This window comes from Triturus cristatus, chromosome 4_2 (assembly GCF_964204655.1).
Source record: "Triturus cristatus chromosome 4_2, aTriCri1.1, whole genome shotgun sequence".
Taxonomy (NCBI): Eukaryota; Metazoa; Chordata; class Amphibia; order Caudata; family Salamandridae; genus Triturus; species Triturus cristatus.
Window position 1 is genome coordinate 131,089,191 of NC_140586.1, and position 27,032 is coordinate 131,116,222.

General features: G+C 44.5%; 1 protein-coding gene across 1 annotated transcript in view; it reads left to right on the forward strand.

Moving 5' to 3' along the window:
* The window catches only part of CTDSP2 (CTD small phosphatase 2), a 120,605-nt gene that overhangs the window by 82,642 nt on the left and 10,931 nt on the right, over nt 1-27,032 (forward strand). The window contains exons 2-7 of the mRNA XM_085600799.1: nt 38-186; nt 15,526-15,564; nt 17,325-17,426; nt 19,609-19,665; nt 23,033-23,125; nt 24,735-24,920. Coding sequence (XP_085456925.1) covers nt 38-186; nt 15,526-15,564; nt 17,325-17,426; nt 19,609-19,665; nt 23,033-23,125; nt 24,735-24,920 — 626 coding nt within the window. The remainder of the gene's footprint in view (nt 1-37; nt 187-15,525; nt 15,565-17,324; nt 17,427-19,608; nt 19,666-23,032; nt 23,126-24,734; nt 24,921-27,032) is intronic.

Below are 27,032 nucleotides of genomic sequence, written 5' to 3' on the forward strand. Positions count from 1 at the left end.
TTCTTGGACTCACGCCTTTTCTTCTGCCTTGTCCTAGGATTAGCATCCAAGTCCTCACCCAAGAAGCCTCGCAGCCGGAATATCTTCAAAGCGCTGTTCTGTTGCCTCCGTGCACAGAATGTCAGCCAGTCGGGTTGTGGGGGTGACAATGCTGTCCCGAAGGAGGAGCCAAACACCATTGCCAAGGTAAGAAGCGGGTGCGAGAAGAAAATGCCCGTGTGGTAAAAGTTAGATAGGACCATAGATGAGCTACAGTCCACAAAGGACTTCTGCCTGCTGCCCAGCCCGGCACCCCAGCAATTCAAGCCAAAGACAGTTAAATAGTTTGCCTAAATTTATATTGCTCTGTTTGCGTGACGGGCTCCTTCATATGATTATATACATAGATTATGACATAGTGTAGGCAGGTTGCTACTGGTATCTAGGGAAGAGACATGTGAGGTGGAAGGAAGGGTAAGAGAATGTCATGGTGGACAAATACAGAAAAGTAGGTTTAGAAACCAAGGTGACGAGTCAGGTTTAACCAGAAAAAAGTCCTGCAAGGTTGGTGGAGCTGAGGAAGCAGGTGGTGTTGGTGAAACTGGGAGATAAAGTTGACATGGTAGGTGTAGATGAAAATAATGCAAGGCAGGTAGATAGTACGTTAATTGTGAGTAGCAGGAGACTGGGGTTGCTAATGAGGCACCTTAAAAGGGAAGGCAAGTGTGGTATGTTGAGCTGGGTGTAGGAAGCCAGCGAGTTAAGGCAAGTGTCGGGGACCTCATTTAGATTAGGAGTGGGCGGAATTTGCGTAGTCGCGCTACGCAAAGCTCCGTGAAATGGTAAAAAGTCTCCACAAGCACGCAGAAATTCTGCAAACACACGGAATTGCTTGTTCGCGATGCTTTTTTCTTGTTCGCGAACGCTGTTTGCGTGCTCGGGGAAATATCTCGCAACACGCATTTTGAGAACGCGAACAAGCAAAAAATTCCGCGAAGCCGTGGAATGCAGAATTTTGGGCAATTCCATGTAACGCGAAATTACCCAAATTCTGCAGGCGGAACGGAATTTACCGCCCTGGCCTAATTTAGGTATAACCAAACTAGCTCACAATTGGATAGTTTGAAAGCAGCCCTAGGTCTTTCCTTCGTCCGATTTTCTTTTGGCCAAAGACTAGCAGAAGTACTCCTGTCTTTGAGATCTTGTCCTAGATTTTAAATGCTGTTAGGGCTTTTTACGTATGCAGGAGACCCCTAATGTAATATAAGGCTTAATACGAGTTTTCTGCTGAAAGCTGACACTTCCCTCCAGTTACATGGGTTCTAATGGACTATTGCATGTTGAGTAACCCGAAGAGGATAATGTCATGACACAGACAGGGTAATTTGAGGCACCAAGTTAACTTTACCAGTAAAACAGATGACGGTTAGCGCTGGAAACCCTCACAATAAAGGTTTTTTTGGGGGGGGGGGAAGGAGCGCCCTGCAGGGACACGGCTGTGATGCACTGAAATGACATTCGTGATGAGCTCATTCCAAATTTCAGGGAAAAAATATACTCTTAAGAAAAGTACTTTAAATGACTGGCAAAGGTCTAATGCACAGTGCTGCAGCTTGCATAAGGTAGGCGATTAAACAGAAACAAAGAGCCCTGATGTACCGTTACCAGTCACTAAGCATAAGCATCAACCTGGGCCCATGAGATGAGGTCCAGCTGTCTCTCCGAGGTGGGCAATATGTACCCGTCCTGCAGTTCCCATCTGAAATGCAGAGACGTTGCAGTTTCTTAGGTTCATTCTTGACAAGACTTACCCTAAGACCTCAGATACACCACTCATAAAGAGGAGTGTTTTATTAGAGTATTTCCACAGGTCTGGCAAGTAGAGCAACATCAAACTCAAGAGAGTCGGCTTTACAGACTTCTAATCTATGATGCTTGCAGTTTGCTTTTACAACTTTTTCACGATTATTTCTGAGCCTACCATTACAAGGCAGAAGTATGCAAAGCATGTGCGTCTACATGTGATGCAAAGCTACGAAGTCGGTGTTGCAGGTAAGTAACTTCTTTTGTGGCTAGAGAACATGCAGGATTTTCTTTTTATCCAAACATTCTCCTGTTTCACTGCCCTGCCCTAAAATCTTGGAAATTTGATGATGGGAATTAATGTTCTAAATAGATATCCATGGGGAAAGTACACAAATCCACTTTTGAAACAGGTAGTTTTGAACCTTAAAGGGCTATTGACTGAGGGTCATATACTGAGTAGGGCAGAGTTTAACATGTAACAAAATAATGACATGGGGAACATGCAGGTAAAAAAGAAAAAATGCTTAACTCTCTAAGCCACTGATTCTCAAAGTGTGGCCCTCCTAACCAGCTGTTTTCTCGACTCAGCACGAACGTTAAGAAATGTGTTAAACGAAGGGGCACACATTTATTCACAGCTTAACTGAAGTTAAAGGGTGTAAGTAAGGTGTTGGCACCATTTAAATGTAGGAATGCATAACATTTTTAAAGACATGTTGCAACTGTAAAAATATGATAGTCTCTTCAAAATTAAAGTGTACTTCTTTAACATGCAGAGGCGTATCGTTTTAGTACATTATATTATATAAATGCATGGAGATTTTTTTTCTTTAAAGTGATAGTTTGAAAAGATGAATTTAGAAATATTCTTGCTTCCCCTCCACCCTGGCAACACTGCAAATAGTGAACCACGAGGGAAGTTTTACCATATGACTGACCAGGGTTCCTATTATACATGGATGACATAGTTTAGCAACTAAAACTCAAGAGAAGGTTTCATACAGTGCTCATCCTGAAGTCATGTATTTCGAGGTTCTCTTATATGTATTAACCAGGGGAAAGAAGGTAAAGTGAAATAAAACCATTGTCTAGGATCACACAATTTGGTCAAGTGGTGAGGCCAGGATTGATCCTTTTCTTGCTTCATAATGTGCCATTCAGCCTTTATATGTACCAGCTTTGCCTCCGCTATGCCCACCTTACATTCCCCACCTGCCATCAATGCAGCCCTCGATCACACGACAGGCAAACCTTTTGCCCCCCTGGAAAATGTTTGTGAGTAACCATATGCTCTAAGCCTCCCCCTCCACGCACCCCCCCCCCCCTTCCTTAGAGAGCGTTGTTTCTTGTTGGAACCTTTTCTGTATTTCAGAAGCCTCTACTAGTGGTTGTTGGTCTCGCACACACCTAAGAAAACACTGCTGTAATACTTGACGTTTTTAGATGCTCAACCTAATAACTCTCGTCACTGTACAAGTGACGTGAGATGGCGTCATACAACCCTCCTTAACATCCACGCAGGAGAAGAGTCATTTGAATGAATGGGAAATTAGCAGTTCTAGGCTGCCGGCACTTCTCCCTTCTCTGCTCCTTTGGAAAGTGTAACACATGCTAATTGCGTCTCTAATTAGAGCAGCGTTTACAGCGGTTAATGATGAGGGTTTATCACCTCCATCAATTAATTGGAGTGCGGTACTCACGTCTGGAGAAGCCGCCGAGCCTCGAGCTGCTGGAGGGCTGGAAGAAGCGGCGTTTGCTTTCGGGTCATGGGGCACACCGATTCCAGAGCTCCTAGTTTTCGCTTCCAAGTCCATCCATGTCATATTTTCAGGATAGCCGTGAACTATATAAAATGCTGCTCATTTAGATACATTGCATGTAAGTTTATTCCTTCTGGGGATTTATTTTATTTTTATTTTGTAGTGTTTGCCAAGCGCGAACTAGACCCGAGAAATCGGTTATCAGAGCGCTTTACATGAGCATCAGGTTCAATACAGATGGACACATTCATTTTTGTTAGGCTCGGGGAGATTACGTGATTTGCCCAGAATCACAGGATGTTGAGCGTCGTTGCCCAGACTCGAATCCGGTTCCTGAAAATGTGGCCAGGATCCAGCCCCCATTGGGCAGTGTTGGTCATAAGAAGTTTGTTAGATTCTATGCTGGTGATTGATTTACTGGGAGCCCAGCGAGAATACCTTTGCCTACGGGAAATGAAGAGAACTGATAAAGTGGATTAGGAGTGTGTAAAATATAAAGACCTGTCTGATTTATGTCTCCGAATTTCTTTGTGAAGTTCTTTTTGCACTTACACAGTGGCCACGTGCGCACATGTTGTGGTGTAGGATGAAAGGCGTGGCTTTGTGCTTAGTATATTTATATATTTTTTTTACTACGGACTGCACTGGGCGCTATTATGAACAGCCACAACTGTGCCATTGGAAGCCAAAAATCTGAAAATAGATATACACAAAAAGACATAAACTTTGTGTTTCAAAAACTGAATATTCACTGTACTTTCTTCAGAAATCAGTTTTTATGACGGCTGCTCAAATGTACTTCCGGGGCTGTCTAGTTTGATTATATGTTTCCATTGATTGTGCTCTGCTGATGTTAACAGTATTTGTTTTCTTTGTTCATATTAATGTTTCTTTTTTTCTTCCTTTTCTTTCTTTCTAAAGTCTGTCGCTTGGGCTTTCTCCACCTCTCTCATAATAAGGCATGCTTTTCCATTCAGTTAAGTGCTTCTGATAATGTGTTGAGAATGTTCCCCTTCTCTGCTCCCTCTTTTCCTCTCCCTGATCCAAACCTTTTTCTATTTCCAAAAATCTGAAACCACTCCTGTAGCTTTTTCATGTCGCAGCAAGTTTGATATGGTGACATTTTTGCTTAGAATGAGAATGGGCTAAAGCGAAAACGTCTGTTTTGACACTCCAATAAATACATTTGGGAATACTCTGAATGACCTCTTGAATCCTTAATCTAGAACTAAATTAAAAAAAAAATGGAGAAATGTTTGCTACAATTGTTACAGCAGCAGGCACTACTGGCTCCATGACCGGAGTTGCATAATGTTGCAGAGTTTGTTTCTAGATAGTCCCATCAGATATGTAGTTTTATCCTATATTACATTTTTTTTATTTTTTTTTGCAACTAGAATTCCATGCTGTTTTATTCACTGAATAGTTCCAGTATTTAAAACTGCAAACCATTCTTCTGATGTTTGCTCATATATATTTTTAGGTCGCGCCTGGGCTGCTCATGTGCTGCTCTGTGAAGCAGGCCGTATTCAGGTAGGGACTTAAATCCCGCCCACTCGAAGCCCATATTTTTCATTGGCTTGTGTCATTGTCCACTGTAAACTCTGGCTGTTCATTGGTCAATAGGCTTAATAGTCCCTCCTTCGTACTCCTTGTCTCATTTTATAACCTCCCATGGCAACACCCCCTGTTACATGTGTTGTTACTCGGTAGGCTTTAATAACAGCCTCTGAGCACTATTTTCTCAAATAGCTTAAAGCAGTCAGGACATGCTCTCTTCCAACGCTTTAAAAACATTTTTTTATAGCACAAACGCATTTGCAATGCATTAGGTCTCGGATTTGCGAGAGTTTAAGCTATTGGCAAATGACAATGCCTTTTATCTGTTTTTAAAACAACACTTAAAAGGCATTGTCATTTACAACGCCAATAGCTCAAACTCTCGTAAATGCGAGACCCATTGCATTGTAAAGGCTTGTTTCATGTTTGTAGCTGACTGCAGGACATTTTTCCCAAATAAACCCAGTATTTAGGAGTTGTGTATTTTAGGTTATGTTAGTCACAGGACCTACACTTGAACCTATATTGAATCCGATTTGAACCTTCTCAGGGGTGTGAAAACAAGCATGTGTGAATGTTTTCTTAGTCTCCTCTTTGATGTCCGTTAAATACCATGTGAATATCCGTCTGTCCTATTTCCCGTTTTACGTTCCAGTGGGGGCATGCAGAATCCTTTCTCTTCTATTTTGGATTGCTCAAACCATAGGACAAGGCTGGGTGATACTGGACCATGGAGTGAAAGAAACAGCCTCGCGTCCGAGCATTAAGCGATACCAGAGCCTTAAGGCTTCTGTTTGAAATATCTGAGAGATTTAGAGCCGCTGGTATATAAGCAAACTGGTTTCTTTAATTGTGAATTTTCACAGTGTAGGTAGGTAGTGACAGGAAGGCCGACAGGGCAGCCATTTGCCATAGTACAGTTCGATCTTCTAAAAAGGTACATGTTTTCGGAGCCCAATCATAGGTGGTGGAATATGTCTTTTATATGAATCTACAATGTATCTCAAGTTGTGAAACACTTGTTTTGCAGCGTGAATCTTTCTGGATTCACTATGCTGTGCATTATTCCGCCATCTAGTGGTTGGGTCCGGAATTGTAGTATTGTAGTATTTCTTCTCCTGTTTTTTTGTTGTTGGTGGGCGTCGACGACATAGTACCATTTGATGCCCTTCTGTGACGTCGACGGGTTACCTCGGGAAGCTCCCACCTTTGGTAGCCTTCTTCAGATTCTTTTTTTCCGCCGTTGGATCTGGATAGTTACGGAGAAGCTCCCAAAATTGGAGAGAAGAATCGAAGAAAATAAAGAAGAGACACCGTGAGGAAGTTCTTTCAACTACCCGGTGCAACCGGAGGTCAACGAGGAATCGAAAATTAAGATCTTCGACGACGATCAGAGAATGCGCATGCATCGGGCTCCCTGGACGCAGTAATGGACAAAACACCATTAAAATTTTGTCAGAACTGTCACCACAAGTACGCACAGAAGGATCAGCACCCAGTCTGTAACCCGTGCCTGCCGCTGGATCACCAGAGCGCTGACTGCAACCCCTGCTCTGTCTTCACCCCGAAGACTTTGAGAGTGAGGGAAAGACAGCGACGTGCCAATCACAATATGCAGGGCCAAGAACCACCGCCTTCGTTGTGAGACCTGTGCCTCTCCAGTGCAGAGGAAGATAATGTCGTCGAGGGACCGAGGGTATCAAGGAAAGAGATGTTTTGGTCGTGGAGGTCAAAAAGAAGACTTTCAAAAGAGGTAAGGAAGTCGTCGACCTCGAAAAAACCAGTAGAGTCTCGAAAAACAGGCTCAAAACTAACACTGGGAGCCCCGGCGTCGAAACACTCACCAAGTAGCTCTGTGTTTGCAAACCTTTACAGAATAGGAACATCTGGAGTTCTAGACACGGCAGATAGTTTTTCGAGGGCCATGGCTACTGAATATTCATTTCGGTGGCTACACATGTTTTTTTGAAGGTGCTGATCCATTCCCAAAACCTGCATGATTTATAGGGTGAGAATATTTTCTGGTTGTTCTAATGAGCAGATTTGTTGTCAGACTGGTGTTTAACGTAGTTGCTGAGCGGTTGCCCTTTGTGTAGTAAAGGTTTGCCATTGACTACTTTGGCAGTAGCACAATTTTGTCAATTAACAGTGTACAATAAGTAGGACATGCTACTGCCAAACTACAGTTGATGCAGTTGTGTACCATTGTGTTGGTCAGTTCGGGGTGGTTGTGTTATTGTAAGGAAGGTATATGACCACTTAGTAACCCAAAATAGGACAGGGTAGGCTGCAGTTTAAACAAAAGTATTCCAGCATTATTTACAAGCATTCACATCTTGATCCGCCTACGAACCAACATTCTAGGTAGCAGTAGACGCTACTTGAAACTCAGACTTCGACAAAGGAATTGAAACCCTTAAAGGGAAAGTATTACTAATACTTTTTCCAGACATCAGACTGGTCCTGAAAACATTTACTTCAGCAGTGACTCTCCAGCACTGCCAGGCGGCTTCAGAAAGCTGCGGCTGCCACCCCTGGATGTCATGTTACTTGATCAAGCGCTAACTGGCATGGTGGTTGTTAGTTGTTTGTCTCACTGAACAATTCTGAAGCTTTCAAAAGTGAATAGATCAAGTGTGTCCACAAAAGTTATCAGACTTCAGACTTGTCGAAGGTTCAACAAATAGATACCTCTTTCAGACCCCCACAACAACTGTATGTGGTGTCTTGGGTCGGATTATGAGCCACAGTCTGTGACTTCTGCGCCTCCATGCACCCGGAGAGCATCTTTGAAAGTTAACCAAAAATATTTTTGTATAAGGCCTGCAGGGAGACCCCAAAGCAAGCCTCCTCTTCCAGAGGTAAGTCACCATCCAGAGAACATTCTCCTGAGAGCTTCTCCCACAACAAACCCTTAAAAAAGCACACCAGAAAGGAGAAGTCTTCATCTTCCTTAGGTAAACAGTCCCACTCCCAGAACAATTCAGGGACTCAACACCGTTGACTAACACCAGATATTTCCTTTTTGTCGGGCAGGTTTCCATCACAAAAAAAATGAGCCTGGAGTTTTGTAGTCTATGATCCAACCCGATGCATGTCCAGGTATTCTGGCTAGCCATGCTAGATCTGTTCAGGACAGCTCTGCAACACTCTGGGTCAGTGAACAAGGGTCTGTTCCTACCCACTTGGCTTTTGCTCATCTGACCACCATACCACCTGACACCACATTTCCCCAGGCTCTAGTGCCTAAGCTGAAGTCAAAACTGCCCAAGGTGAGTCCAGTGTTTGCTCAGTTCATTCCTAGGCACCAATAGAGTTGCCACCCACAGAGCAGACTATGCAAAGAATCAATAGAGGAAGGTATAATCCGTGTGGAAATAGAGAAGGTCATTGCCAATCTTAATGATCTACCCTAATGTCAACACTTGCCCAAGGTTTAGAGGTTAGTCCATTTGGGGGTAATTTTCAGTTCAGCTTCCAGTGCCTTTGCTGTGGAGGACATAGGCTTAGTTGCTCAAAGGATGATGACTCTGAATCTCATCACCGCCTCTCGGCGTAGAATACTGATTCTGGCATATCATTGGACCTAAAAATGTGGCTGACCTAGATACTGCACCAGAATGTGACATTCCCTACCTCTCTAGCTCTGCTTCGGAGGAGGTTTCATCCTTTACAGCAGTTGTTTGAAATGCAGCAGAAGCCTTGGAATTGAAGTAAACATTTTGTCGCAGATCTTGCAGTCATCTGCAGCAATGGTGGTGCCCTGCTTCAGTTTAGCGAGGCTGTCCTGGACCGTGTTGTGGATGCATAGCAGAAATTCTTTCCGGCTCAGGAGTTCATAGGGAGATTTCCAGGCACCATAAATTTGCTTCTGGTCACCTACACCTTTAGTCTTGTCATAAGTCACTGGAGAGTTTTGTTGCCGTCAAAATGGACAGGGAATTCAAGATACTTGATAACTTGTGTTGCAGAGGTTTCACCTCCTGCCATTTGGCCCTTTTTACTGCTAATGCCACCTGCCTTCTAGGCTGATATGTCAATGCCATGTGGGAACTGGCAAAGCTTAGTTTTAAGCCTACCAGACCATTGGAAAAATCAGCTAACTGACCCCTTGCGTGATGGGCTGGATGTGTCTGAACAGATCCTAAAGTGTGGGGTTCACTCTACGGACAGTGGTGCTCACTCAATGGTATGGCTGTCATTTTGCACCACCGTGTTTGTATATGATTCACTGGATTTTTGAGAGATGGCCAGGCTACGCTCATGGACCTACCCTTTGACGGCGAGCAGTTGTTCAAAGACAAGGCTGTCTCCTCCCTGGAATGTTTCAAGAGCCAGGAGGGTTACGGTTCATGCACCTGGCTTAGTGTTTTCAGCACCGCAGATCCACCAGCCATTGTGAACGTTTTGCGGCTAACTAGCGCTATGCAGTTTTGAAAAAGGCATCTGAAAAAACAACGTATCCAAATGCGAAAGCATTTAGATCACTCCTTTCAAGGCAAGGGTGGAGCTAGAGGATGCCATTACCAGGAGCAATGGACGTAGATCCAGTCCCCACTGCACTCTGTGGGCTCCTCTGCTTCCAAACCCCTCTTACCCCTTCCCCTCATCTTCAAGTGGGAGTGAGGGTGTCCCATTGTGTTGTCATTTGGGAGGCAAGCACAATGTACCAATAGGTTTTCCAGCTAATTTACTGGGGCGTTGGCCTTCCTGTCGAACTTCTCCCTTCCAGACCATCCCATCCTAGAGTATGCCATCTGGCTCATGCCTCAATCCTAGCAGCAGAAGTCCTTGCCTTCCTGAAAAAAGGGGGTTCAAAGAGGTGGTGTTCTGCTGGGCATGGCATTTTATCCCTTTACTGTTTGTTCCCCAAGTAGAATGGATGCCTACATTATAAAGGATCTTTGTCTTCTGAACCTGCTCACCAACAGGACAAAGTCAAGATGCTATCCTTGAACCAGGTTCTGTTGGTCTTGAACTCTGCAGAGCGCCTGGTGTTCCTGGACCTTCAGGCCTACTTTCATCTTCCTGTTCTTTGCACCCACAGGTGCTACTTCAGGTTCTTGGTGGTATTCCAGTAATATCAGTTTTTGGTCCTACCATTTGTACTGATTACAGGCCCGGGTGGTTGTGGAAGCTTCATTGTGACAATCGAGGGCCCATGGAGATCTGTACTTGGATGACTTGCTGGTGAAAGGGGAGTCCCCTTTGCTGGTACAGAGACCTTTCCAGAGAATTATGACTTCTCATCACCACCCGAGCTTTACCATCAATACCCAAAAGTCTCATCTCTCTCCCAGACAGAAGCTGACCATTATTGCTTCATTAATTGACAGACCTCTTATGAAAGCCTTTGCCCTTCCTCTGAAGATCATGGATGTTTGGGAGATAACTCTGATGGCTGACTGAAGTTTGGACCCATTCCTGTAGATTTTTAATCTGCTAGGCCTCATGTGTAGTGATGTGCGACATCCTGTGAGTACCTGACACTAGTTTGCAGATGAGAGCCCTCCAGTGGTGTCTGAGAAGGCAATGGCTTCAGCACCAAGGAATCCTCTTGGCTCAAGTACAGATCTTCTAGTTGGTGCTTCCCATTAGCACTGGAGGATGCACCCCTCCAACCTCTTAATGGGTTGCCCTATCAGCCCTCAGGCTCTGACTACGGTAGTCATGGATCCCTCCTTGCTGGGCTTGGGGCCTCATCTGGGTGGCATGATTCACTCGGGCCTTTGTTCTGTGTTGGGACAGCACCTGCTCATAAACATGACCGAGTCTGGGGCAGTCCATTTTGCACTCAAGGCCTTTGTCCTTTTTATCTTCGGGTCAACGTCCAGATTCTGTTGTACAACATCGCTATTGTCCATTATATCGGCAAACATGGCAGTATGCGGTTTTGCACCCTATGTTGGCAGATGATTCCCCTGAAGAAGTGGGCACAGCGATGGTGAATCTTCCCAGTATAAGCTCACTTTGCAAGCTCCCTCACCGTGAGATGCCCGCAGTCATCGCTCACTGGAAGACCATGAGTGGGAGTTTCACTCCAAAGTGACAGAGGCGATCCTTTCCCGATTGTGGATTCCATTCATGGATCTCATTCGGCTTGGAATATGAAGTTTCGTCAGTTATGTGCCATACACCTCAAGCGAGGAGGTTCTCTGCGATTACTTCAGGCAGAGCTGATTTTGAGGCCTGTTGTACGTACACATGCCAATCCCACTTCTGTCTAAAGTTCTGCAGAATGTGAGGGAAGATCACTTTAACTGGGCAAGGAGGATCTGCCGTGGCGATCCAATGGCACTCCACATCCAGCCACCTCTTCCCCCTCGTGCAAAGATCGAATCTGCTGTCACAAAAGGATGTTTTGATCCTCCATTACAACCCCCAGATGCTGTAGCTACGCGCATGGAGATTGTGCTGTGCCAGCTATAATCCTTTTGCCTTGCTGATCGGATTGCCAATGTCTTCTTGACAGCCATGAAGCCGGTTTCTGAAGCCATCTATATAGGCAGTTGAAACCTGTTTCTTTAGCGGTGTGTTGGAAGTCATTACCCTTTAAAATATCACCTGTCTGTCTTTTAGGTTGGCATTGCCTCTTGTGGAACATAATTTGGCGGTTTCTCTATTTAAAAGCTACCTGGCTGCGCGGTCTGCTCCTGTGGAGAACTTCAGACGTAGCAAATTGTCTACCCTTCACAAATTTCCACTTGGATAAGTTGGTCCTTAGCACCTGTCCATCATTCTTACGAATGTGGTATCTGTATGTTCGAGGCATGTGAGCTGTAGATCACATGCTGTGCATAGAACGCCATCTTGTGTTGGGTCCGGATGTTTGCAGTTTGTTTTTCTTCAAAGAAGTCTTTCCAGTCACGGGGCCGGTGACTCCTCCCCGTGGAGAGCTTCAGACGTAGCAAATTGTCTACCCTTCACAGATTTCCACTTGGATAAGTTGGTCCTTAGCACCTGTCCATCATTCTTACTAATGTGGTATCTGTATTTCCTGTAGGGCAGTCTGTCACACATGCATCTTTTTCCATCCTACATATTTGCAATGGAGGAGGAGGAACAGCAGCATAACCTGGACCCCAGATATGTGGTGTCAAACTACATCTAGCGCACCCAACAGGACAACGTTGATGATCAGCTCTTTGCATGATTCACTGGAGCTAAGAAGGATAAGGCAGTAATCAAATGCACAATGTTTGCCTTTGGTCATCTGTATGAAGATCTGCTGTGTCCTGGCCTAGAAATATCCTATGGCAGGAATTTATGCTTCTTCACCAGGGACATGGCTTGGTTCATGGCCTTTTTTAGCGGAGTCCCGGTGCTGATATCTGTTGGAAAGCCACATTGTCATTCTTAAATACTTTTGCCAAGCATTCACATCTCCAGCATCTACTATCTGGTAATTTACCCAATTTGTGTTGCTTGCCTTCCTTACGTAACCGGTTTTACTTTGGTGGCTACATCTTTGGGACATATTCAAAAGGTGAAATATCTATGGGAAGATGTATCCATCAGAAGAAAGTTATTTACACTGTGTGATGATATTTCTGCTGATTCATAATCTTCCTGCAGATTCCGATCCACCATTCGGCCTCCCCTCCGTGTTAGTGCCATGATTCATGAGATCCCAAGATGTGTAAACATGTTGTGTGATCTACTTGTTGCTGTCATCAACACTTCTTTGGTTCCTCTCCACACACCTGAATGGGGCATGGAAATGCCAGTGCACCTGTTGGTGCCTAACATACTCAGGAGTCCAAATCACAGCTGAAGGTGCCTGACAGAGACCGCATGATGTCAAAGGAGACATCTTGAGGAGGAAAACAATTTCTGCAGATGTTTAAATAAAGCCTGAAAGCATAATCCGCGAGGCAAGAAATCTGCAGGAAGATTATGTATCCACCAGAAATGTTGTTTCCAAAGGTAAGTAACAGAGAATTTGAGCCTTGTGCGCCACTGCCTGTTGATATAAAAACATTATTGGTAAAAGAATAGAGAAGATAATTTTGCCATTTTAATTCCGATCCAATTTGCTGCTTCTAGCCTCTTTTACTTCTCATGCAGGCTGAGATTTTTTAGGAAACATGTTTTGAGAGCTAAGTGGAATTCCCTGCTTCCTTCTAGTCCTAAGAGTTTGTTGTGATTGATTTTGTGTGGTGTTGTACCCTGAGAAGCCTCTTTCACTAGAGTTGACAATAGTGATTACAGTGTAATGGAACAGTTGGCCTGCATTTGGGGCAGGAGAGGAATTGGAAGGATTAGGCAGTTTGTGATTGAGCTTCTGAAAGAGTGTCCTGATGGGCTGGTCATTGGGTGCATTTTATGGATGGCTTGCTCATCCCGTAATGCTGGCAGCCATTCGCGACCCCCCCACCCACGAAATGCTACAGTTCCGGCAGTCAAGGGAAGTGCTTTCCTTTGACCTCGGGCAGCGGGGATGTAGGAGAAAAGAAGAACTTTATATTCAGAGAACTAATGGTGAACCTGCCACAACAGAACACCCAGAGTTCTTCTGGAAAAGGGGCGTCTGAAAGCCCACGAGGCAGGATCAATGCCAGATTATCAGGATAACCCCAGACTATGTCCACGATTTGTTTATCGGAAGCACCTTGAAAACCTGCCAGGGACCAGCTTCCCTTGGACCAGCGTGGGATCCTGTGGTTTTAGGGGTTTTCCTAGCTCTAGTATAAGACATATCCTGTGGTATTAGGTGTTTTCCTAGCTCTAGTTTGTCATAATGATCATGAAGGCGAACATTGCTGCACTGATTATAATAATTAAACCCTCACTCAGTGATCCCAGCAAAAAATGTATGAACTTTAATTAGAATTGTCTTACTTAACAATGAGGATCATAATACAATTAAGAAATAAAATAAAAAGCCTGTCCTTGTTCTATGTTTCCATTTAATGGCTTTAAGAATCTCTCCGCATTAGTCCCACTCACGCCGAATGATGTTCAGGAGAGCTTTGATAGCAGTGATAACGAGTCCTGCTTGCATTGAGGCACCCTGATGGCAGCGTGCGGGGGCGTAATCCGCCAGTAATAGCTAAACCTAGGATAAGGATCGCATTTATGCTGATAGTAAGAGAAGCCACACTTCCAATAATTGACACCATTTCATTGTCAGTCCTGTTGCTTTGATTAATACGGATCTCACCCTTGGTCAGTGTCCACACAACATGTACGCAGGGACACACTCGGGCCTCTGTGTTTGTGTTAGTTTGGCTGCCTAGGATTCTCTAACTGTAGATGAACTTTAGCTCCAGCTTACCAGTTTCACTTATTTGATCCTTTGTTCATCGCGTCTTTGCTGTCTTTGCTTTTATTCGATTTAACCTCCGTTCTTCCGATGGCAGAGTATGGTGTAAATGTTGTCACTGCGGCAGTCTTAGTCATACGCTTGGTTCACTCTCTTTCTCCTCTTCTACTCCGTTCCTGATGGTGTCTCTCCTCCTCTCATCTGTCCTTCTCCCTTCCTCCCAGGCTTCTGTACCTTCGTATCTCCTTCTCTAGCAAATGCCATTGTCCTTTCTCGCTTTCCATCATTCTTAACGTCGCATCAGCCACACTTCTTCCGGAAGCTTCCCTCATGTCAGTCAGGGCGGCCATCTCTTGGCTTTCCTTTCCAAATGGCGAGCCATCCATAAATATGCCACATATTAAGCTTAGTTTCAAAATTCCACCTCAGACTCTGGTTTTCTTCCCTTGGAGTGGTTAATACAATCTTTAAATTGCATTCATTCTTTCTTTCTTACTTTATGGCATTTTGGCAGCCACAGAATGCAGACTCTGCGCGAAGCACCATTGTAGGGGCGAAGGCTGCCCTTTGCTTGTTCCCTCGGACATGCAAGCATGGATGGGCCTTACTGCAATCACAATGTGACGAGGCCACCGTCCATGTTCTTTCACCCTTGCATTGGCAGGTCTGCAGTTATTTGGGATTTGTTTATACAGAAAAAAGAGATTAAATGCCCTTCCTAATTAACTGGTAATCTGCAGTGATTTAGAAGTCTGGGGTGGGCGTTGCAGGGTCCTCCCACCTCTCCTGGGGTGGCTTCCTCTCGATATGTGGTAGCCCAGACAGAGGAGAAGGCCCGACGGATCCCTTCACCAGCATGTATGGGCACCATTGCAACCAGACATCCCATTCCTCATCCTCACCTTTATAGAGTGTGTAATGACTGGATGTTCTCTCCTCTGGAATCCTGTGATGAAACACTGACATCTATATTGGTCTGTGACGCGGTCGTTCAGATGGAGAGCGTTGAAGGGGTGAGCGTAGGTGGAGGCCTCACGTTTCATAATGTTCCTCCTCTGTTTGTGTTCTTCCAGTCCTGAACTCACTCACATTTCCACTTTGAATTTTCTCACGAGACGAAGCATCTAATTCCTGCTTTTCTTCTTCTCTCCTCAGTCTGACTTGCTGCAGTGCCTCCAGTACCAGTTTTACCAGGTAAGCATGGCCGCAAACCTGTTAATGTGTGCAATGACTTGAAGCAAGATTGTCAATGTCCATAACTTGTAACAAGATTGTCAGTTTCCAACTCCAGGCCCTTGAATGTCAGTAAAGTGAAAGGGGTACTGGTGCTTTAGGGGGGCAGTACAGGCTGGGTGTGTAGAAGAGCGTGCATGTCTTATGGTAGATTTTCTTCATCTGAAGCATTTTGCGACGGGATCCCCCAGACATCCTCAGTTCTGGGGACCTAGGGCCATATGTAGAAAGCAAAATTGCGATCGCAAACGCCGAAATTCGCCGAATTTCGGCGTTTGCGATCGCAATTTTGCTAAGTGGGATGTAGGAAGGCAAATCTGCATGCAAAATAAGGAATCGCAAAATTTGCGATTCCTTATTTTGCAAATGCATTTAAGGAATCCCAAATAGCGATTCCTTAAATGCAATGTAGAAAGCACCCAAGTTGTACTATTTTGGCTTAAGGAATCGCAAATTACCACCAACTTCAGGTTGATGGTAATTTGCGATTTCTTTCAATAATGCAGTTTTTTGCATTATTCAAAGTGCCATGTGGCACACATACATGCCCTTAGGGCATGTATGTGCGCCACATGTGCACCCATGCTCATTACAGGGGTGCAAAAGGGTGTCATGTTGACACCCTTGCACCCTTGAAATTACATTCTCAATTTGCGATTCTCTAATTGAGAATCGCAAATTGAGAATGTCTTCCTATTCATTCCTATGGGCCTTTTAGCCCATAGGAATGAATGGCAAGCTATTCCTTATTTGCGATTCTCAATTAGAGAATCGCAAATAAGGAATAGGTGGGATTCGCAAACAAAATTGCTAATCCTACCTACATGGCGTTTTGCTATTCTCTAATTGCGATTCCCTAAAAATTGCAATTAGAGAATCGCAAAACACAGCCTACCTACATATGGCCCCTACTGATTTAGGTGATAGAGTATGGTAACTTGGCATGGCATTATTTGTTTACATTATTGGCTTTCTGTAAACTGTACAACTTCACACTCTAATTACATGGCAAATCCTTAAATACCTTAGACATTTTCAAACTTGGAATGAAGAGTTGTTGAATCCCAATTGTTAGATGACAATCCTCGTATGTGGTAAAGCGCGTTGTCACTGTGCTTTTATTAGTTGAGCACAGGAAGGCCTGGTGCCCTTTCCAGCACACCGTGCGTGTGTTCAGTGGGTCCAGGGTGCAGTTTTTGGGGAGTGGTCTTTCACATTCTAGACATGGGGGAGGCTTATGGTCCGGTGCAAGTCCAAACTAAACGAAAGGGTGTATAAGGAATGCATTACTACCCTACCCCATGTCCTTCAGAGGAGCGGTACAGCTAAAAGGTACTGTAATCTCGGGCACTTTCCCTTGCACTTGGACTAATGAGTCCTTGGTGCCCATAGCGCTCAACAACACTGAAAGAGAGTCATTGCTTCTCTGTCCTGTTTCTCGCTTGTGAACTTCGGACTTAATGGAAACCAGCCAAAGTGCCTGAAATGTAACCTCACTGGAGGAGCTTTCTTTAAATATAAACGGGTCTGATTGAAGTGACTTGTTCTGTTGTAGCTAAATTGCGCCTGTGCAGTGTGGACTTGGCCAACTATCGTTTACAAATTTTCGGGTAAATGTTCTACCGCTTGTGAAGCAGTGTGTGTCCTTCATGCAAGGCTCGTTGTTAGCAGCATTTGTCCCTGGTGGTGATTTGTCCCCTTGACTCATCGTCTTATTTCAGATTCCAGGCACCTGTCTGCTCCCCGAGGTGATCCAGCAGGACCTGGGAAAGATCTGTGTGGTGATCGACCTCGACGAGACGCTAGTGCACAGCTCTTTCAAGGTGAGTGTATCATTGCTTGCATGAAGCCTGGATCGCGGCGGAGAAACAACGATGACCTGCTCAAGTCTTGTCTCTTGAGTGAGGAGGGAACCTGTGGCCATTTCACCGGCATGATCTGGAAGAGGATAGTAGGACAGAAATCTATTTGAACTTCCTTGGAACAGCTAGGGTATTGAGCCAGTGTCGGAAGAAATTACTAATACGTTTCCTACTCATGGACCCAAGAATCTCAAAAGGAAGCCGACTGGATACTTTGACACTACCCTATAGCGTACATCTATCTGTAAAATACAGCAGTGCACATCTTCATGCTCACAATGGCCTTCCTAGTGGAAAAGCCTGCATGAGACAAAAAGATGCGCTCACGTGCACCATGAGGCACACTCACATGAACTTCACCAGTTACCCTCGTGCCGCAAACATCTGTACATCACTCATCCCCTATTGAGAACCTGGACGTTCTCAGGCAGGTTGGTATGGTGGGGGCGATGTGTCGAGCTAAGAATGCACTTCAGGCAACTGGAGAATGTCTCCAAAACCAGTTTGCACCTCCTATCTATGTTTTCTTGTTCCCTAAGCCGCAAAGGTGGCCTTCAATATCGGTCGCCTGTACAGAGCTTACGCTAGTGGAGTAAGATTGTGCTGATTCCCTTTTGAACACTTGATTCTTCTTTTCGAATAACTAAAGGTTACAATGCACCTAAAACATTTATAAACACATGTTGCACTCCACACCATTTTATTTATATGCACTTGTAACTCCCTTTTCCACAGAAATGGGATAGATGCCTGGAGCTAAGCCTGTCGTGTTTTTTTACCCAAAGTCACTGATGCCATGTTTAAAAAAATCTGGTTTAAAGCTGAAAACACTTCTTAGTGAACACTCGGTCGGAGTTTCTCTGCTCTCTTTGGGAACGTATTCTCTTCTCTCCGTTTGGCATGTGGCTGCGGACAGGTTCAATTGTCTTCTGCAGCTCTAATAATATCCGTACAGGGCAACTAGATCACAGCATTTTGCAGATTGTCATTAGACTTCGTTTCCCTTCACTTTACATTATGTCCTATTTAATGGCTGGGTAATGTAGTTTTCGTACACGTGGAATTCTGGCGCCACCGTGTGTCCACTTTTGTGTATTGCAAGTATTCATGCGCGCCAGACATGTTGTTTTTGCCAATGCTTTTTACTGATGCTGATGGGTCGCCTAGGCTGGTTTAGTAACTCCTGCTCCTATTAAAACAGTGCAAAAGTAAGTCACTTCCCTTATTGCCACACCCAGCAAAAGGGATCAAGGGGTAAACAACTTTCATCGTTCTGAGCCTAAAACTACTTTGTAAGGTGATGCACAGCTTGTGACTACAACAGACGATTATTTACCAGAATATCAAATATGGCGACAGGGAAGTGTTGCTTTCCATACCTTGTGAATGTCCCAACAAAAGGCACACTTTCATTTGTACTAGACTTGTTTACCTGAGACACAATAGATGACCACACAGTTCATGATAATGATGTTGTCAGATGACATCCCTTGGCAATAGGACATTGACTTTGTTGGGACAGGTGACCTAAAGGACACCTGTTTAGTTATACCCACACAAAAGGAGTTCTTGGGGACAGTATAATTATTTTACTGCTCTGGCTGCCAACATACAATCTTGCACCAAATGTCTAGAAGCAATAGCTGTGCAATAGTGCATATGGTGGTGAACCCCGTTTACCCCTGTTGAGATGCATGGTTGGTGTAGGAGTCCATATTTCACAAACGCCAACACAACATTGGCTGAGTGATCTGCTTCTATTCCAATTGGATTTGCAACTAATGTAAAGAAATACAGCGCTGTGGATGACGAGACTAGTAGAAGTGCATTCTTGTGACTTGGGTCAGCTGCCAGTTACAATAATGATTTAAAAAAACAAACAAATGTGGGATCTCTGTCCTTTTGTGACTTGCTAGGTCATCCAATCATGTAAGTCATCTCCGCTTGTACCCAGCCATCAAATTGAATTATTTCCTGTAGTTTCTTTGGCAAAAATCAATATGGCGTCAGTGGTTCAGTCATTGTGTCAGGCAGCTGGACAATGCTTATAGGGTGTTAGTGGTCAGCAGTCATGCAGTGTTCTTGTTGAATTTTTCTTTTCCTGCTATGTGCTCGTTCTGAATAGTCTATGTTTGTCTTTCAGCCAATCAGCAATGCTGACTTTATAGTGCCTGTAGAGATAGAAGGTACAACACATCAGGTAAGGATGAATGTTTTTCCTGGGATGTTTTGAGTGCCGATGTAGTGCATGCAGAAATGCAACAATAAAAGTCACTGTCAGATTCTTGCCGTATGCAAGCATTCCTGTTGAAGTCCAAGAAGCCCTGGTCCTACTATGGACCCGTTGTCTCTCCCTCAAGCAGACAGCGAATCTAACAGCGAGACCGCGCCTGCTTCTTTTCATGAGGTGCCAGTGACCCAATATCTGATCTGTATTAATGTTAGACATTCCCCCAGGATGGCCACCACATAGCGGCTATGTATGCTGCCTCAGTCATCCCCAGCTTTTCAGCCACCAGCACTTTGCATACTCTGAACTCTTGAGACTTGATATTCTGGTACCTCCCCGCACCTCTTGTCATGTGCTAAATGTAGTTCTTCTAGTTATGCATGCTCAAGTCAGAATACCTGTTGCAATTATGTTAAGATTTATTTTTGCATGTATGTGAGAAGATGCTGATCACCTGATCCAGCCTTCTTTCATCCCAACACCTTCACCCCTTTCCTACTCTTCTTCTCCCTCTTTTCTTCTTCTGTCCTTGTTTCTTTTCTTCTTGTATTCTCTTATTCCTCTCCATCCTTCTCCTTATCTTTCTAATCCACCTGTCACTCTCTTCTCTCAGTTCCCTTCTTGAAGCAGCTCTGTTCTCTCTGGTCTGCCACATGTGATTTCAGAGTGGCTGTGGCCCGCTTCAAGTAATCCAGGATAGGCTGTTTCTTCGCAGTGCGGCCTATTCTCGATTACTTGTCTCGGGAGGCAGCCTCGTGCCACGATGGAAGGTTGTGCTGTTTGGAGTTGGCCTTGAAGACTTCAGAAGGTATATGAAGAAAGAAGAGCTTCTTATGACTAACAGTGACACGGATAGAGGTTTATGCTCTTGACGTAGAAGCCTGTAATAGGAGACTCTGGAAGCAGCAGCGCAGTTTTTTGTAGCCATGTTTTAAAAATGTAAACACCTCATCAGGGGTAGCAAGCGCTATATAAATGCAAACCCTTCCCTCTTCTATCCATCCACTATCCTTTTCAATCCAAATAACAGGCTAACATGTCCACTGCTCAAATTTATTTTCATATTTCCCTATACTAATTCACAACAAATCCTTTATGGGTTTCATAGCAGCGTGCTACTCGCCGAAAAAGCTTTTCGATGCCTCATATGGGGTAGTAAGTGCTATATAAATGCAATTGCAATTTCACACCCTGGTCGGCATCGCCGTCCCTGTTAAACATTCCAGATCTTCACTCCCTTGCAAGCTTCTTTCCAGTAAGTGCCTGTGTCAAAACGTTCCATTAGCCTCTGTCCATCTCCTGCAGTTTCCCTTTATCTGAAGGCCCTCCCCTTCAGCTGGAAACAATCACTTCTTACCAATAAGAAATCTGCCTGCACCACTTCATAACTGCGATCACTTTTCCCTTTCATTGCCGCAGTGAAGGAGTGCTTCACTCCACCCCGGCCTTCCTAGACCTGAGCTCTACCCACTCCCCTACAGTAACTCTCAAAGTGAACCACAACAGGCTGTCCCCCATCAACCCAACCACATAAGCCATCCTTTCAACTCCACGTCTCATGATAACTTGAAGAACCTGATGTTTCGTCTTGTCCCATCTCGCAGCCTGCGATCCACCCCTTTATTTGCTTTTATTATTTCAAAAGCCAGAAAAAGCCCTATTTAATGCTATTGATTAACCCCGTACAGTATTTCTGTTTGCTGTGCAAGCTGTCACTGGTGTAAAAATCTTTACAGAATTCGTCAAAATGCACTTGTTTCCCAAACGGCGAGGTTGTGTTGGAAACTCCTTTAGTACAGTGTGGCAGTAGTGCACTTTTCCAGCTAGAGTTGCATTACACAAATGCAACCAGAGGCGCATGGCTCTGTTTGCTGCCATTCCCACACATTGGTGCAGTTTGAGACACGAGATCTGAAGTTCTCATGGATGGGAAGATGGGTTGGGACTTGCTGTGGGTGCTTAACAAATGATTTCATTCAGAAGTTAAGTGGATTCCACAAGTGTTTTTGTTTGCTTGGTTTCATGGCACATGGCCCGGGGCTCTCGGAGGAAGCCACGCAGGCTGCGGTCTCTGCAGAGCCTTGCACCAACTTGTTAATCGTCTAGAATCATGTTTACCTGTAGGACTGATCAGGAGGCAGGGTCTCAAGGCACCTACAATGTGTATTACTTTGTACTTGTAGAGCACACTTGTGCAGTTCCCGTGCCCCGTAGCATGATTGTGTTGCTAGACTGTATGGTATTGCATTCTTCCTGTGAGCAGGACACATATGTGGTTGCAGCTACCATGATTTAGCAGCGCATTCGCGATTCTGCATTTTAACTTTTGCATCGAACACTTGCTGCCACAAATGAAACTTCATCACACCTATTTTGAGGATATAAATAAAACAAATATCTGCTTCTTAGCCAGCATCATGTTATTGTGAAGCACGGAAGGCCCATTTGTGTCAGTAATCAAGAATAATGACCAAGTTAAGGAGGGAATACCCCTTTAGGTGAAGGTAAAATGAAAATAGTACTGGGGCCCAGATAAAGTAGTAGAAAATAAACTTTAAAAAACTATCTTTTTGGTCTTTTGCGGGGCAGTACTGCCTTTCAAAATATAGAGAGATTAAACTGGGTGGGACCCCCTTTTGCCACCACTTTTTTGCTGGGAATAGGCTAATTGAAGGGAACCTCAAGTACTGGGCTGTTTGGTGGAGCAGTAGGGAATGGAACAACAAGTATTGCCAAAGCTAATGTATCTGGCTTTAAAGGAATGTTGTATTGCAATATGAAGCATTTCAAGTAAATAGCATGTGAATAGATCTGTATGTGTGTGGAAACAAAGAACTGTAGAAACATATTGGTGTAGGTTAAAGGATCAGGTGACAGTTGCACTAAAAATACATATAGGTCGATGACTGGCCTCCTCCCATCTGTGCTGCTGCCGGAGAAAACAGCATAAATGATCTAGTTACCCAAGACACTCAAATGTCACGTGTGGGCCCCTGAAATTTCAAACAGCTGTTTAAATAAAGCAAATCCTCACAGCTGAGAGCCGGGAAAGCACCTTTTTTGTGGAAACACACTTTTGCTCAATTAAAACATGTACTCCTGGATCTCAATATGTGGGCAGAGCCAAAACCCCATCCCTAGTGATGCTCACAAAATTGACTGGAGTCAGCTGCGCTGTCAAGCCAGATCATACAAATGTGTGATTCTGAACATTGCTGCTCAGTGTGAAATTGGACTCTGTTCAACATGTTGGTGTCGGTCACGGAGCAGCCCAGTGCTGTGGCAGTGCATACCCCAACAGACCTTCTAAAGCCTGCTGTGCGCTTTCTTCCCTCAGGTGTACGTTTTAAAGAGGCCTTACGTAGACGAGTTCCTGCGACGGATGGGTGAACTGTTCGAGTGCGTCCTGTTCACTGCCAGCCTGGCAAAGGTAAAGTGGAGAGATTTACATGGACCGTCTCATGGCGGAGGTGGGTGCATGCCTTGGGGAGCCTGCTGGGTCATGATAGCTGCTCGAAGTGGTGAAACATTTCTGAAAACTAGTAAAAGTAGGAGTTTCTAGGTACGTGACTGAGCCCATACTCTGTATCCGAGTGTGATGTGCTGGCCCCAGTGCCCGGATTAGTTGTCTTCAGAAGTAGGCAGGTCAAGAATTCCTGCTCTAACGTTAACAGATGCTGTGCAAGCGATTCCGTAATGGTTCTCTGTTCAAATGACTTGTATTGTGTCTGCTTTGATGGTGCTTCTTTCCTTGCCCTGCTCGTTTCCCATTTGCTGGTACAGTAGCTCCCCACTGTTAGCAGCTGATTTTGATGGCCAGATTTGGGGGTATGAGCTTGTGTTCCTCTAGCTGTGCTTCTCATGAACTAGAGTATTCACGGCAGCAGATTGAAAGAACCGCAAGTATCTAGTTCAGGGGCCAGGGGAGTACACTCGCTGCACGGATCATGGTACCACCAAACTGACTGAGGTTTATCGATGGCTTTAAGGCTTGGTCTTTGTACAAAATTGTCTCCATTTCTCATAAGCCTATTCTAGATCTTTTCCCTTCCTTGCCTGAGTGTGTCCTTTCCTTTGAAGTGAGCGCTAGCTACCTTGGTGACACAGTGCGCTTTGCAACAGAATGTATTCAAAGACTCTCGAGGTTCCACCGTGGCAAATCACCTTATCTTAAATTGTTTTTTTTTTTTAAACAGAGGTTTATATAGCGCAAACTTGACCCGAATGTATTGGGCATCCGAGCGCTTTACACGAGCACCAGTTGCGTTACATGAGGACACATTCATTTTATTGCTAGGCACGGGGAGATTAAGTGATTTGTTCGTGCAGAATCGCAGGAAGTTGCACGTCCTTGCCGAGACTCGGTTCCCCAGGTTTGAGGTAGACCGCCCTAGCCGGCAGGCCACATCCTCTCATCAATCTGCTGTGGAATTGCTACCGTTTTTGTAGTTTTCAGCTTGTTAAGATTTCGCCGACGTGGTTCTTTCTGTATTGTTCTATGGATTCTGAAAACCTATATTCTAGCAAATATGGTTCTCTAGAAGGATCTTTGAGCCTGCTCCCCAAAGAATTGATGATCCTAAGTTGATGGTTGAGTTGTCCACATGTATATTCTTAGAAATGATGAAAATCTGAACTAAGAGGGAATGTCAGCATTTGCAAATGTGTTTGGTGTGGATTTTATGGCTGTTTTTGGCTTCCGCTTTCTGCAAGATTGCGTGCAAGCACCGATAATTCCCGGTATTCACGTATATTTTGTAGTAGGCTTCCTTGGACGAAAATCCTTGCAAATGTACTTAAATAAAGGTATTTCCAAGTTGGTTATCGTCCTGCATCCTTCACAGCATCCCCATAGCAAAATCAGAGTCTATATGGAAATGATTGTATTGTGTCTTGCCACTAGACAGATCGTGTTTCCAAGGACAGTAGAATTAGAGAGATGCTCTCAAAAGTCTCCGGGCCAGCCTCCTAGTAGTTACCCTATGTCTATTTAGAGGACATAACCAAGATTCCATTGTGTCTTTTTCTTTCCTTCCCAGTACGCTGACCCAGTGACCGACCTCCTGGACAAAAGTGGGGTGTTCCGATCGCGTCTCTTCAGGGAATCCTGTGTCTTTCATCAGGGCTGCTACGTCAAAGATCTTAGTCGCTTGGGGAGAGACTTGAAAAAGACAATCATTCTGGATAACTCTCCTGCATCTTACATCTTTCATCCCGAGAATGCAGTAAGTCCAAGTCGCACAGTATGCCAAGAATGACATGGGTCGGGAACAGAATGTACTAATTGGTGCTTAATTTGCCTCGGTGGTTTCCTGTGCTCGGCACCGGCCCCTAATTGTCAACACTGAATTTCTGACAGTCAGCCACATGGTGGTGCTGCTTATCTAATTTTGAGATGGATTATGATCTTCAAAATTAACTGTGAGATTATTGCCCCCCCCCAATAGGTAGTTTAACAATCCTCGTGTAATGAATGTGTAGTCGATAAATAAAGCACGGCCCCTCACATGAAATGAGTATACTATTCACATTATTACATTCTGGCTCATTTAATATTATTTAAGTCATGTATTAATATATAACTGCTTAATAAAATGCCCCCATGATCAGAGGTACCCCATGATCTTGAATCGGAAAACAAGCTATCTGATAGATCCAGTTCATTTGTGCACATAAACTGAGGATTAATCTGAATTCCAATGGAGTCAGTCTTTTCGAAACATTAGATCATCAATTATATTAAACAGTAATATGCATTTTCGATTAATTGTGTTAACAAACTTATTGTAAAAATGAAGTAAAAACGTACATTTTGTCCACCCTTCACCCAAAATGCATGTATCTCTATGCTGTTAGTTTCCAAAGTGGTTATCTTAACATTTAGAGAAAGTTTGATCTAGATTGATGGACCACATTTTGTCCGCCCAGAACTAAAAGGGGAAGCTGGGACATAAATAAAAAGTGAGAACCTATTGCATAGCAAGGAACAGATGGCCCAAATTTCCTGGAAAAGAAAAATATCATGTTTATCAGTCAAAGATATCCATTTTGTCTGGGATCGGTTTGGTGGCAATTCCTGCTATGTTCCTACTTAAGGGCGAATTACAAAGTCATTCAGAAAGGCTCCGAATGGGATTCCTTTTCTCAGAATCCGATTCAGAACCCTTGTTTCCGACCAAATCGTACACATTTCCCAACGACCGGTTACGATGCCCGGAAACCGTTCGGGCTGTCCAATTCGGTTCCAAAAGGCATTCAGACAGGAAGAGTCTTACGGAGCTGAATCGTACATCTCTATGGAAACTGTTTCCGAGCAAGCGATTACCTTGACCGATTCGGACAGCTGTTATGATTCAGTCTACTCGACACGAAACAGCATTCAGAATCTGTCTTTGGGGGCCTGTTGCAGGCTCCCCTTCACCCGGAAGCGTCCAGTTGGGGCCGGAGGGGGTACCCAAGGGACCCTCTTTCCAACCATGCACAATGTGGCAGGCACGCCACAGGGTGCAAGGTTTTTCCCAACCACCCCTTTTTTTTCAATGGGAGCCTGTGTTCTCATTCGGAACACAGGCTACCATTAAAGTCAATGCAAGTCCGACTGAACAATGTTGGGAAGCATCGTAATCGGTCAGTTGGACTCGCACAACCCGATTCGGTCAAACGGTTCCGGAACCGATTCAGTCGTAACAGTTCCTGAACAACATCGTAATCGGCCCCTTAATATATTGATAGGATATGTTGTATTTTTAATCATAGAGGCAGGATCTGACTTAAACTTCACAGTCAAAGCTGTAGGTATTTTTAATGTAAAGGAATTGATGCGTTAAAGACCCTGGAGATTTTGAAGGTCGGAATGCGGGAGCCTTAGAATTATAATACAATTTGGTTAGAACTTTTTTAGGAAGCCTGGGGCAAGCATCCAGGGGGTCGTTCCAAAGTGCATCAAGGCCTAAGCCCACCAGACTGTTCCTTACAAATTTAAGCCAGGCAATGTTCCCCGAATTTGGAAAACTAAGGACTTCCTGCAAGCCCTGTCTGTAGTGAATCAATTCAGGCACCGCCCACAATCTACGCCAATAGATCACAGGGCGAAGTGCCAATTCTTCTTCCAGGGGTCTAATGCCTAGGTCAAGTCTTAGAGGCACTAAGGGTGTACTTGGAGGAAGGGCTACTAGACACCTAAGAAACCTGTTCTCCTCTTTTGACAGACTAGCCAAGACTTTATGACCCCATAATTCACTACCATATATGACAGCTCCTCTGGCTTGCACCCTGTAAATGTGGAGGGGAGGGCCTATGGGTTTGAGGGTCGACCTATTCTTCCCTACCATCCTTAG